Source organism: Equus caballus, chromosome 24, assembly GCF_041296265.1.
Source record: "Equus caballus isolate H_3958 breed thoroughbred chromosome 24, TB-T2T, whole genome shotgun sequence".
Taxonomy (NCBI): domain Eukaryota; kingdom Metazoa; phylum Chordata; class Mammalia; order Perissodactyla; family Equidae; genus Equus; species Equus caballus.
In genome coordinates this window covers 28,133,605-28,147,883 of record NC_091707.1, presented here as the reverse complement: position 1 = coordinate 28,147,883, position 14,279 = coordinate 28,133,605, and the positions used below count along the sequence as shown (strand labels likewise).

The 14,279-nt window shown below is 38.9% G+C and overlaps 1 protein-coding gene across 7 annotated transcripts in view; it reads left to right on the top strand.

The window, feature by feature from the left end:
- The window catches only part of DCAF5 (DDB1 and CUL4 associated factor 5), a 112,754-nt gene that overhangs the window by 34,628 nt on the left and 63,847 nt on the right, over positions 1-14,279 (top strand). For all 7 annotated transcript variants that reach the window (XM_005605272.4, XM_070249673.1, XM_023627984.2 and 4 more), the window contains exon 5: positions 353-482. In XM_005605272.4, coding sequence (XP_005605329.2) covers positions 353-482 — 130 coding nt within the window. The remainder of the gene's footprint in view (positions 1-352; positions 483-14,279) is intronic.

Below are 14,279 nucleotides of genomic sequence, written 5' to 3'. Positions count from 1 at the left end.
TTTCTTACTGTAAAACAACTTATCTTCCCATTTACAGTGACAATTTCTGTTTCCTCATGGGATCTGAATAGGTGCTATATAAATTTCTGAGTATTATTATAGCTTAAAGTTTGTTTAAATGTGTTCCAGTTGCTGTTTTCAGACTTTCTATGAGCAAAAAGTGTGTGTTAGGACTTGTGGGGACCTCGGGAGTAAGGGTGACTGCTGGGATGACATACTACCTTGGGGTTCCAGCCCATTGGGGTGGTTATTAAAAGGGGGCACTTCTACTTCCGTTTATACTTCTGCATGTCTCCCTGCCACTGGCCCAAAGGTTCCCAAGATGAACTGATCATAATTTCTCTCTTCACAGAGCCCTTCTGCCTGGCAAACTATCCATCAGCCTTTCACAGTGTCATGTTTAACCCTGTGGAGCCCCGGTTATTGGCCACAGCTAATTCAAAGGAAGGAGTGGGACTCTGGGATATTCGAAAACCTCAGAGGTGAGCCCCCCTTATTCATAAGGAGTTAAAACTTTTCTTTGCCTCAACTGTCAGGTAATATGATGAGCCAGCAAGGATTGTAAGAACCTGGTTAGCAGTTGATCTCAGTTGGACATCTCCTGGCATCTTCAGGTGCCTCTGAAGCCGGGGGGAGCCCTGTTCCCAAGGAACAGGCAGTGTGAGAAATCCATACTCCTTGTTGAGGAGGAGTCATAAATTGTAATCTGGACTCTAGATAGGGTCAGTTCTAGGAAACATGAAGCAGTGAGAGCCTCCCTCCAGTACCGCCTTGTGTCTTTAGGCCCAGCGTTCCCCAGATGCACGGGAGCTCCTGTGGGGGGATCGAGGGGGTGGGGGAGATTTGACAAACTCATGGCCTCTGAACCAGGGATTTTAACCCCAGGGGGGAAGGGGTCTCTAGATAGGCTTCAGGATAACTGTGAACCCCAAATTTGTATGGAAATTATATTGTGTATTCATCTAACTGCATTTTTCTGAGAACAGAGTTTGTTTGCTTTCTTTGGTTTCTCAGAAGGACCAGTGACTAAACAATAAAGATTAAGAGCCACTGAGTACACTAAGGACAGTCCTGAACCGATGGTATGAATCACTAGTGGGGCCGTTGTAGGCATCATTAAGGGAAATGTGTGGATGGGGGCAGCTAGGGGACTCTTTCATGTCCCTTAAATCCTATGGGGGAGGGATGACCTTTTGTGGCACCTGTACATAAAGCTAGCGTTGCTTTATGAAAGACTTACATACATTGACAACTCCTCTGCAGATTCTACATGGAGGTAACTTCCCACTTTGTATGGCAATATTGCAGAAGAACATCATGAAGAGTAAGCGAGGTTATGATTTATTTCATGGGCCTCAGATGAAAGGGCAATAAAGTAGAGAGGATTATCTTCCTTGGTGGTTTCTAGTCCTAGCTGATTCTCTCCATGGGGCAGTCAGAGGGGTTGGAACCGTTGCAGCAGATCTGCACAGCCCAGAGGAGTGTCCCTGGTGTTGAGCAGGGCTCCTTCTGTAGGGCAGCAGAGATTTCTCCCACCCTCTCTATTGTGTCTGTACCTGGCTCTTGCTTTTCCATGCTGCTGAAACGCGTGTAGTGGCAGGACCCCTGTGGTGCCTTTGCACTGTGTGCTTAAGAAGGCTTGTTTGCTGCCAGGAAGACAGTCTGCTGTGTTCAGCTTTAGCATTCTCTGCCACTTCGGGCTCTTTAAGAACAACTGTTCTGCCTCATCCATATCACGAAAGGCAGGATTTGGACTAACTACGCCAGCTTTCTCCCAAACTTCTCTCTCCCATACTTACAATTGTAATGAATAGCTGGCAACTGGAGTGGGGCTCTGAGCTATTCATCCCCAGAGGAAAGCTTGAGTAGTTCATGGTGTCAGCAGTGTCTTGAAAGAAGAGGGGGTTGAGTGTTTTAATTCTCTTACCGATTTCCCTCAACCTCCTCCACCAGTTTCCTACTGTGCGTTGTGGACCCTCCTCCCCTTTTCACTTGTTTTCTCACTAAACATGACTTCTTTCTTTTTAGAAAATTCAAAGTGAGATTATTGTTTTGTTTTTATAGTAACATTTGTTAGATTTAAGGTTACTATTCAGAGAAATATAATGAAAACAAAACAAAAAACCCATCGCTAGATTATCTGTCTACTTGTGATTTTTTGGTGTGGAAGAGTGGCCCTGAGCTAACATCTGTTGCCAATCCTCCTGTTTTTGCTTGAGGAAGATTGGCCCTGAGCTAACATTTGTGCCAATCTTCCTCTATTTTGTATATGGGACGCCGCCACAGTATGACTTGATGAGCGGTGTGTAGGTCCACGCCTGGGATCCAAACCTGCAAACCCTGGGCCACTGAAGTGGAGTGCAAGAACTTAACCACTATGCCACCAGGCTGGCCCCTACTTGTATGTTTTTAAAATATTTGTTCATCAGTATAGATCTTCTCCTTCTCGTCTCTAGTCACTCTCTCTAAAGGTAACTACAGTGAACAGTTTCTCATATGTCTTTCCAGAAGATAATTTAGTGCATATACCAGCATGTATATGTATGCTTTATGAATTTTAGATTAAAGGAACAATAATACCCACTGTTCTTCACTTCTTTTTTCAATTAATAATATGTCTTGGAGCTTTTTTCATATCAGCACTTACAGATCTAGCACAATCTTTTAATGGCTACAGGATATTCCATTTATTTGGTTTACTCAACAACCAGGACTTCTTATTTCCAGCATGGGCCATTGTAAACAATGCTGTGTTAAACGTGGTTACATGTCTGTCTTGGCTTACCTTTGCAGAAATATCTGTAGGGAGTTGCTGCATCAAAGGGTTTATGTTTTTACATTTTTGATAAAAATTGTCAGAATATCCTGCCACAACCAAAGCCTGTACTGATTTACAAACCTGCCAGCTAAACAGGAGACTCTGTGTTCCTCCAGACCCTCAGCAACACTTGGACTGTTACTAGTCTCTTGGGGGAAAATATTATGTTCTGTTTTGATTACTTCTTCAGTTGTGGGTGAGGTTATCTGGTTTCTTTGGTAACCTACAGTTTTCAAAAGCCCATATGGGAGAAAGTCATCTAATAAGGCTAATGGGCAATCTTGACTGATTTCCTTTCTTGGAATAAAAGGAGTAGCACAGTGCCCTGGGGACTAGGATGTTTTTACCTGTTTTTTCCAACTCTTCTAAGGCTCTGTGTGGTTTTATGGGTGTGAGGTAGAAAAGGGGCATGAAGTATTTTTGGGGTCTTGCTTTTCACGTCCACTGATGTTTTGGGATTAAATTATAGATCTTTTCTGTTTGGATTCTCTTGTGACAAGTTGGTGTGGGGGAGTATGACAGGGCCCTTTGTCTTTCCTATGCAGGGTTAATTATGCTGAGTTGCAATAGATGATTTGTCTCCTGAACACAGCTGCCTAGAAACCCTAGCCCAGATCTTGGGGCAGTTCTGAATCCTGAGAGAACAAGCCTGGCACAGGATAGATCTATTTCAGGAATACTTAAAGTCTAGGGAAAGATTTTAGGGAATTTGTGAATCCCTTGTGATTGCAGGTAAAATTGTGGGTGTTTGCATGTCTAAGTGAGCACATGTGGTGATTTTTTTCTAGGGATGGGTGGAGAGCTTTTACTAGGTTCTCATAGAGACCCTTAACCCCCAAGAGGGTGAGACTCACATGGTGTTCTAAAGATTCTAGATTTAGAGCTTATTTTGGTTCCTTAGCAGGCTTATAAGTGACTTCCAGCTTATTATAGCTTAAGCATGTGAGTGAATTCTGGGCCTAGTGGGGAGACCTACTGGCCTCCTAGAAACAAATATAACTCCATGGAATAATAAGGGGGCCTCACAGTGAACCCATTCCTGGCTTAACCTATGGATTATTCCATGTGGGAATGGTTTCTCTGACCTATCCCAAGCCTAGGCTGTACTTCTCTACTTTAGCCTGGTAGCCCATAGGAGTGTGAGCAAGGTTGTTTGTCCCACTGCTGCCCTGAAAGAAGCTCATGAGGCTGGTAGAATAAAATGTCAGCTCTAGAAGGTACTTTAGGTATCGTCTGATCTGACTTCATCATTGTAGATTAAGAAACTATCCCAGCAAGGTAAGGGGAGGCAGAAGGACTTGATGATTTAGAGTGTAGGATCTGAAGCCATACATCCTGGGTACAAATCTAGACAGTACACTTTACTAGCCATATGATCTTGAGCAAATTACTTAACCTGTTAGTGCCTTATAATAATAAATAATAGCTAACATTTAATAAGCATTACTTGCCAGGCATAATGACAATTATATGAATAATTCGTTATTTAATCCTTATGACAATCCTATGAAGTAGATTCTTATTTTGTTTGTAGGTGTGAGAACCAGGTTTCTTTCTTTCTTTTTTTTATATTTTATTTTTTTTGTTGTGGCAACATTGGTTTGTAGCATTATATAAATTTCAGGTGTACATCATTATATTTCGATTCCTGTGTAGATTACATCATGTTTGCCACCCAAAGACTAATTACAGTCTATCACCCCATACGCATGTGCCTAATCACCCCTTTGGCCCTCCTCCCTCCCTCTTTCCCCTCTGGTAACCACCAATCCAATCTCTGTCTCCATGTGGTTGTTTGCTGTTTTAATCTTCTATTTATGAATGAGATCACACGGTATTTGACTTTCTCCCTCTGACTTATTTCGCTTAGCATAATACCCTCAGGGTCCATCCATGTTGTCACAAATGGCCAGCTCTCATCCTTTCTTATGATTGAGTAGTATTCCGTTGTATATATATACACATCATCTTTATCCATTCATCCCTTGATGGGCACCTAGGTTGCTTCCAAGTCTTGGCCATTGTGAATAATGCTGCAATGAACATAGGGGTGCATATGTCTTTAAGCATTCGTGTTTTCATGTTCTTTGGATAAATACCCAGCAGTGGAATACCTGGATCGTATGGTAGTTCTAGTCTTTATTTTTTGAGGAATCTCCATACTGTTTTCTATAGTGGCTGCACTAGTTTGCACTCCCACCAGCAGTGTATGAAAGTTGCCTTTTCTCCATATCCTCTCTAACACTTATTATTTCCTGTCTTGTTAATTATAGCCCTTCTGACGGGCATGAGGTGATACTTCATTGTAGTTTTGATTTGCATTTCCCTGATAATTAGTGATGTTGAATATCTTTTCATGTGCCTGTTGGCTATCTGTACATCTTCTTTGGAGAAATGTCTGTTCAGATCTTTTGCCCATTTTTTAATTGGATAGTTAGTTTTTTTGTTGTTGAGATGTATGAGTTCTTTATACATTTTGGATATTAACTCCTTATCAGATGTATGGTTTGCAAATATCTTCTCCCGATTGTTAGGTTATCGTTTTGTTTGGTTGATGGTTTCCTTTGCTGTGCAGAAGCTTTTCTATTTGATGGAGGCCCATTTGCTTATTTTTTCTGTTGTTTCCCTTGCCCCATCAGACATGGTACTTGAAAATATGCTGCTAAGATTTGATGTTGAAGAGCATACTGCCTCTGTTTTCTAGAAGTTTCATGGTTTTGGGTCTTACATGCAAGTCTTTAATCCATTTTGAGTTAATTTTTGTGTCTGGTGAACATAATGGTCTACTTTCTTTCTTTTGCATGTGGCTGTCCAGTTTTCCCAATGCCATTTATTGAAGAGTCTTTCCTTTCTCCATTGTATGTTCTTGGCTCCCTTGTCGAAAATTACCCTGTCTGTAGATGTGTGGGTTTATTTTTGGGCTCTCAGTTCTGTTCCATTGATCTGTGTGTCTGTTTTTGTGTCGGTACCATGCTGTTTTGATTACTAGGGCTTTGTTTATTTTGAAGTCAGGGAGTCTGATTCCTCCAGGTTTTTTCTTTTTTCTCAGGATTCCTTTGGCTATTTGGGGTCATTTGTTGTTCCCTATAAATTTTAGGATTCTTTGTTCTATTTCTGTGAAAAATGTCGTTTGAACTTTGATAGGGCTTGCATTGAATCTGTAGATTGCTTTAGGAAGTATGGACTTTTTAACTATGTTAATTTTTCCAATCCAAGAGCACAGAGTATCATCCATTTCTTTGTGTCTTCTAAAACACTGAAAACAATGTTTTGTAGTTTTCCGTGTACAGGTCTTTTACCTCTTTGGTTAAGTTTATTACTAGTTATTTTATTCTTTTTGTTGCAGTTGTAAATGGGACTGTATTCTTAATTTCTCATTCTGCAACTTCATTGTTAGTGTATAGAAATGCAACTGATTTTTGTATGTTGATTTTGTATCCTGCAGATTTACTGTATTCATTTATTATTTCTAAAAGTTTTTTCGTGGATTCTTTAGGGTTTTCTGTATATAAAATCATGTCATCTACAAATAGTGACAGTTTCCTTTCCAATCTGGATCCCTTTTATTTCTTTTTCTTGCCTGATTGCTCTGGCTAGGGCTTCCAATACTGTGTTAAACAAGAATGGTGAAAGTGGGCATCCTTGTCTGGTTTCTGTTCTTAGAGGGATAGTTTTCAGTATTCTCCACTGAGAATGATATTAGCTGTGGGTTTGTCATATATGGCCTTTATATGTTGAGGTACTTTCCTTCTATAGCCATTTTATTTGGGGTTTTTATCATAAATGGATGCTGTATCTTGTCATATGCTTTCTCTGTATCTTTTGAGACGATCATGTGATTTTTATTCTTCATTTTGTTAATGTGGTGTATCACATTGATTGATTTGCACATGTAGAACCATCCCTACATCCCTGGAGTAAATCCTACTTGATCATGGTGTATGATCTTTTAAATGTATTATTATATTTGATTTGCTAGTATTTTGTTGAGGATTTTTGCATTGATGTTCATCAGTGATATTGGCCTGTAATTTCTTTTTCTGTGTGTTGTCCTTGTCTGATTTTGGTATCAGGGTAATGTTGGTTTTGTAGAATGAGTTAAAAAGCTTCTCCACCTCTTAAATTTTTTAAAATAGTTTGAGAAGGATAGATATTAAGTCTTCTTTGAATGTTTGGTAGAATTCACCAGGGAAGCTGTCTGGTCCTGGACTTTTATTTTTGGGGAAGTTTTTGATTACTGTTTTGCTCTCCTTACTGATGATTGGTCTATTCAAATTGTCTGTTTCTTCTTGATTCTGTTTGGAAGGTTATATAATTCTAAGAGTTTATCCATTTCTTCTAGGTTATCAAATTTGTTGGCATATAGCTGTTCATAGTATTCTCTTATAATCTTTTGTGTTTCTGAGGTGTCATAATTTCTCCTCATTTATTTCTGATTTTATTCATTTCAGTCTTCTCTCTCTTTTTCTTGGTGAGTCTAGCCAAAGGCTTGTCAGTTTTGTTTATCTTTTCAACAAACCAGCTCTTAGTTTCGTTGATTTTTTTCTCTATTGTTTTTTTAGTCTCTATTTCATTTATTTCTGCTCTCATTTTTATTATTTCCTTCCTTCTACTGATTTTGGGCTTTATTTGTTGTTTTTCCAGTTGCTTTAGGTACACTGTTAGATTGTTTACTTGAGATTTTTCTTATTTGTTGAGGTAGGCATGTATTGCTATAAACTTCCCTTTTAAAACCACTTTTACTGTATCCCATAAATTTTGGCATGATGTATTTTCATTTGCATTTGTCTCCAGATATTTTTTGACTTCTCGTTTGATTCTTCATTGAGCCAATTGTTCAGCAGCATGTTGTCTAATCTCCACATATTTGTGGCTTTTCCGATTTTCTTCCTGTAGTTGATTTCTAGTTTCATACCATTGTGGTCAGAAAAGATGCTTGGTATTATTTCAGTCTTCTTAAATTTATTGAGACTTGTTTTGTGGCCTAATATGTGATCTATCTTGGATAATGTTCCATGTACATTTGAAAATAATGTGTGGGGGCTGGCCCCATGGCCGAGTGGTTAAGTTCTCATGCTCCACTTCACCAGCCCAGGGTTTTGCTGGTTCAGATCCTGGGTGCGGACATGGCACCGCTCATCAGGCCATGCTGAGGTGGCATCCCACATGCCACAACTAGAAGGACCCATAACTAAAATATAAACTATGTACTGGGGGGATTCGGGGAGAAAAAAAAGAAAAGAATGTATGTATTCTGCAGTTTTTAGCTGGAATATTCTGTATATATCTCCTAAGTCCAACTGGTCTAATGTGCCATTTAAGGCCAATGTTTCCTTATTGACCTTCTGTTTGGGTGATCTAGCCATTGGTGTAAGTGGAGTGTTAAAGTTCCCTACTATTGTTGTGTTGCTGTCTATTTCTCCTTTTATGTCTGTTTATAATTGCTTTGTATATTTAAGTGCTCCTATGTTGGGTGCATAGATATTTACAAGTGTTATGTCCTCTTGTTGGATTGTTCCCTTTATCATTATGTAGTGCCCTTCTTTGTCTCTTGTTACAGTTTTTGTTTTAAAGTCTATTTTGTCTGATATGAGTATCGCTACCCCAGCTTTCTTTTCATTGCCATTTGCATGGTGTATCTTTTTCCATCCCTTCATTTTCAGTTTGTGAGTGTCTTTAGGTCTAAAGTGTGTCTCTTGTATGCAGCATATATATAGGTCTTGATTTTTTATCCCATTGGCCACTCTATGCCTTTTGATTGGAGCATTTAGTCCATTGATATTTAAAGTAGCTATTGATAAGAATGTACTTAATTGCCATTTTGTTACTTTTTTTCTGGGTGTTTTAGTACTTCTTCTCTGCTCCTTCTTCTCTTGCACTCTTCCCTTATAGTTTGATGACTTTCTTTAGTATTATGTTTGGGTTCCTTTCTCTTAATTTTTTGTGTGTTTATTATAGGTTTCTGGCTTGTGATTACCATGAGGTTCTTATATAATACCTTATGTATATAGCAATCTATATTAAGTTGATGGACTCTTTAGTTTGACCTCTTGCTAAAAACTCTACCCTTTTAATCCCTTCCTCCCAACATTTTATGTTTTTTATATCATATTGAACCTCTTTTTTCATGCATGTATATCTGTTACCTTCTTATCATAGTAATAGATAATTTTAGTACTTTTGTCTTTTGACCTTCATATTAGCTTCATAGGTGGTTGATCAGCTACCTTTATTGTATATTTGCCTTTGCCAGTGATTTTATTGCTTTTTTTCCCAATGATTTTCTTATTCCTATTTATGGTCTTCTCTTTTCCACTTAAATAAGTCCGTTTAGCATTTCTTGTAAAGCTGATTTCTTGGTGATAAACTCCTTTAGTTTTTGCTTGTCTTGGAAACTCCTTGTCTTTCCGTCCATTCTGAATGATAACCTTGCTAGGTAGAGTATTCTTGGCTGTAGGTGTTTTCCTTTCAGGCCTTTAAATGTATTGTTCCACTCCCTTCTAACCTGTAAGGATTCCCCTGAGAAGTCAGCTGATAGCCTTATGGAGTTTCCTTTGTATGTAATCTGTTGCTCTTTTCATGTGGCTTTTAGAATTTCTCTTTATATTTAATTCTTGACATTTTATTTATAATGTGTCTTAATGTGGGCCCCTTTGGGTTTATCTTGTTTGGTGCTCTCTGTGCTTGCTGTACCTGCATGTCTATTTCCTTCCTTAGGTTAGGAAAGTTTTCAGCTGTTATTTCTTCAGATAGACTCTCTGTCCCTTGTTGTCAAGGTTCTTTTTATCCAGTTTTCAGTTTTCTTTTAGGGGTTATTGTTCCAAGAGTAGTTGTAAATTCATTGTGTCCACAGGAGGAGGTGAGTTCAGAGTCCTCCTATGCCACCATCTTGACACTGCAAAGCAGGTTCTATTATTCCTATTTTAATGATGAGAAAATCAAGATACAGAGAAGTGAAATAACTTGTGTGTATGTGTGTATCATATTCCCCCACTCTGTTTTCTTAATCACTTAGGGTCCCTGTACATTCTAGTTTTCTTTCATCTATGCTTCCTTTATTTTATTGAGCTGTTTGCTTAGAATTAGTGCACTTTACTGTATTATGTTACATCTTAAAGTACATTTCAAAAAAAATCCAAGGTCACTATTGTCTTCAAATGAGTACTTACCTTCTTTCCAGTGATTCCAATGATTATAACAATATCAACCAGCTCTTTAGGGAGCAGCTTGAAGGGGCAAAAGAGGGAGAAAGGAGAGTCAGGAGGACTCAGCAGTTTAGAAGGCTTTATAGAAAACTGCAAGAGAAAAACTGGGGATCGTTGGAATTTAGTTGTCAGAATGAATAGCTCTAATCGGGACATGCCATCTGGTTCACCACTCCTTTCTCTCTCTCTTCTCCCATTCACTTGTCCTTACCATACATATACAATACCCAGGTGAGTGTTCCATCCACTAAAACCTGTAATAAAAGTTTTTTCTCCCTGAAACTGTATTCCTTTCTTAACTTGTTTTTATTAATGTCACCATCACCCTTATAATCAACCTCACTGATATCCTAGAGTCCCATTTGACTCTTCTGTCTTTCCATCCCTCTGCCATAACCAGCCTTGTTCTATGTTAGTGCCTGGCCTCTATTTTCAGTCTTACAGTCCCTGCCCCATTTCAGGCCTATATCACTCTTTCCATAAAGTATTGACTACCCTAGCTTCTTAACTAGCCTCTTGCTTCTGGCATATAGCACATATCCTTAAACATCGCTTTTGCCATTGTCCTACCCAGGAGCTTTATAGTGACTTCTCATTATCTTTGTTCATGGGCCCAGAACCTATGATGTGGGATGCTCCAAGAAAATGTTTTTTGGAATGAATGTATGACCTACTTTACTGGATAAAATAAAAATTCCGTAAGCAAGCAGTCTGCCTCTTCACTGGTGCCAGTGTCCCTTCTCCTCTTGTTTCCTCCTCCACATACAAACACACATAGAGGAAAATTTCTCCTTTTTTCTTTGTCTATTCCAGTCCTAGTTACCCTTCAAGGTCCAAGATCAAATTGTAGCTGATCAGGGAAAATGTCCCTGCTAGATCTCCCTGTTACATACTCTTATAGCTTCCTTTAGTTTGCTCAGTGTCCCCAGCGCCTAGCACAGTTTTGCACAGAGTATGTGTTGAACAGATGAAGTTGTCCCTTACTTCTGGAGTAAGGGATTGCTCTATTCGGAGCCTCTGTAAAGTCCTTATGGTCTGTGGCGTTCATATTGCCTGTCTCAGTCGCTGCTTTTGCCATATTTGCTTATCTTTTAATATGACTATGTCTTATCTTCAGCTAAACCAATATTATGTTTTTGATTTCCTTCCCAGTGCCCAGGAATTCCTTCTCAGAAAGGAGGCACTTGTCCTAATCTATACTATTACTTGTCATGTTTTTCTGTGGATTTTTAGGGACAAAGCAATGTTTTATTTGTCTTTAATCTCTAGGGCCTAGCACAGTACTTAGAATAGTATGGAACCTCGGTAAATATTGAATGAATGCACAGTGTAATACTTATTCTAAAATAGTCTGTATTTTCAAAGCTAGCTTTCTATAATATTTTGTGGACCTCTTAATTCTCTGAGTGGAATGACATGGATCAAAATGTTGTCTCTGAGGAATAAACTTTTAGAAGAGGTTGTAAGCGTTCTTGCTGGGCTTTGAATGCTGGTCACAGTTATGTGGGGGAAGCAGGGATTCTGGTGAAGTTGTTTTCTAGCTTTTAGGCCACAAGGTGGAGCTCTAGAATCAGCCTTTTGTCCACTGGAAGGTAGGGACCCTGGTATCCTAATCCAGTGATTCGCAAACTTCAGAGGGCGTCACAATCACCTGGGGAGGTTGTTAAAGTCCTCCTTCCTGGAGCCCAGACCTGGAGATTGAATTGTGGATCTGGGGCGGGACCTGTGAATCTGCCATTTTTTAACAGGTATCTCAGGTGATTTAGCAACTTTGGTTATCCTGCAAGATGGAATCTGTGGTTATTCAGAGGTCCAAGTTGAATTTGATAGAGTGTTCATTCAGACCCAGGAACTTTGGGCATGGGCCAGAGCTTCCCTGGGTCCATTCCTTCTCACCAAGCAAAAATGCGCCTTTTATAACCAGAGACTCAGCTTCAGACCAGAGCATCTGGGGAATGTCTGGGAGTTCTGGAAACGTGTACCAGTTCGTAGCCTTCCTTTAATACTCCCAAGTCTTATTTTTCAGGAGGAGGTGATATCAAGTCCTTAAATCAAGTGGACTTTCTTTGTTAAAATCAAATCTTGACTTTTTTCTTTTTAAAAGGCTTTTTATGGTAAAAAAAAATTTCACATATATATATATATGTGTGTGTGTGTGTATATATATATATATATATATATAAGTAGAATAGTAAAATGAGCTTCATTATACCTGTCACACAGCTTCAATAATTAACCCATGGATAATCTTATTTTGTTGATTCCTTATCTGTGACTTCCCTTCCCAATTATTTTTAATCTTTTTTTTTCTTTTTTTTGAGGAAGATTAGCCCTGAGCTAACATCTGCTGCCAATCCTCCTCTTTTTTTTTGCTGAGGGAGACTGGCCCTGAGCTAACATCCGTGCTCATCTTCCTCTACTTTATATGTGGGACTCCTAACACAGCATGGCTTGACAAACAGTGCATATGTCCGCACCTGTGATTCGAACCGGTGAACCCCCAGCTGCCCAAGAGGAACGTGCAAACCTAACCACTGTGCCACTGGGCAGGACCCAAAATTAAACATTTCTTTCTTTCTTTTTTTCTTTTTAGAAAGATTAGCCCTGAGCTAAAATCTGCTGCCAATCCTCCTCTTTTTGCTGAGGAAGATTGGCCCTAAGCTAACATCCATGCCCATCTTCTTCTACTTTATATGTGGGACGCCTGCCACAGCATGGGTTGCCAAGCGGTGCCATATCTGCACCCATGATCTGAACCAGCAAACCTCAGGCCGCTGAATCGGAACATGAAAACTTAACGACTGTGTGCCCAGGCAGGCCCCTTATTTTTAATCAATTTTAATATAAAATTTTATCATTTCCTCTGTAAATACTTTAATATGTATCTCTGAAAGATAATTCTTTTTTTATAATTGAGGTAAAATTCACGTAACATAAAATTAACCATTTTAGGGAGCCTGGTCTGGTGGCATAGCAGTTAAGTTCACCTGCTCACCTGCTCCTCTTTGGCAGCCTGGGGTTCCCTGGTTTGGATCCCGGTGTGGACCCACACGCTGTTTATTAAGCCATGCTGTGGCAGGCATCCCACATATAAAGTAGAGGAAGATGGGCATGGATGTTAGCTCAGGGCCAATCTTTCTCAGCAAAAGGAGGAAGATTGGTGGCACATGTTAGCTCAGGGCTAATCTTCCTCAAAAAAAAAATTTAACCTTTTTAAAGCGAAAGGTTCAGTGACATTTGGTACATTCCCAATGTTGTGCGATTACCACCCCTATCTAGTTCTAAAATATTTTCATCATCCCAATATAAAACCCATACACATTAAGCAGCTACTCCCCAAAATACTTCTCCCCTCCCCTAGCTCCTGGCTACCACCCATCTGCTTTCTGTCTCTGTGGATTTACCTGTTCTGGATATTTCATGCTTCGTGTGACTTTTTGTCTGACTTTAGCATAATGTTTTCAAGATTCATCCACATTGTAGAATGTATCAGGACTTCCTTTCTTTCTATGGCTGAATAATATTCTATTGTATGCATAAACCACATTTTGTTTACTCAGCCATTGATGGACATTTGATTTGTTTCCACCCTTTAGCTATTATGAATAGTGCTTCTATTCACATTTTCGTGAATAAGTATTTGTTTGAGTACCTGTTTTCTGTTCTGTTCTTTCTTATACCTAGGAATGGAATTGCTGGGTCTTATGGTAATCATACGTTAAACTTTTTGAGGAACTGCCAAATTACTTTCCATGAAAAGATAATTCTTTTAAAAAATATAACTACAATATTATTATCACACCTAAAAAGTTAACAATAATTTTTAGTATCATTGTGCATTTAAATATTGTTTACATTTCCTTCATTGCCTCATGAATGGTACAGTTGGTTTTTATGAATCAGGATTTAAATAAAGTCCACAGAGAGTAATTGGTTGATATGGCTTCTAAGTTTCTTTTAATCTGAACTTGTGCCTCTCACTTTTTTTCCTTGCAATTTATTTGTTAAAGTAATTGGATTATTTATCTTATGGAATTTCTCACATTTTAGATTATACTGACTGCATTCTTATACTGTCATTTAGCATCTTCCCTCTGATCCCAGTTTTCCTCATAAATTAGTATTACATCTAGCTGCTTTTAACAGATTGAGGTTTGTTTATTTTTTGGTTACCAAAATATTTCATAGATGGTGTTATGTACATCCATAAGCTGAAATGTCAAGTTTTGTCTCTCCTTTTGTTTTAAAATGCGTTG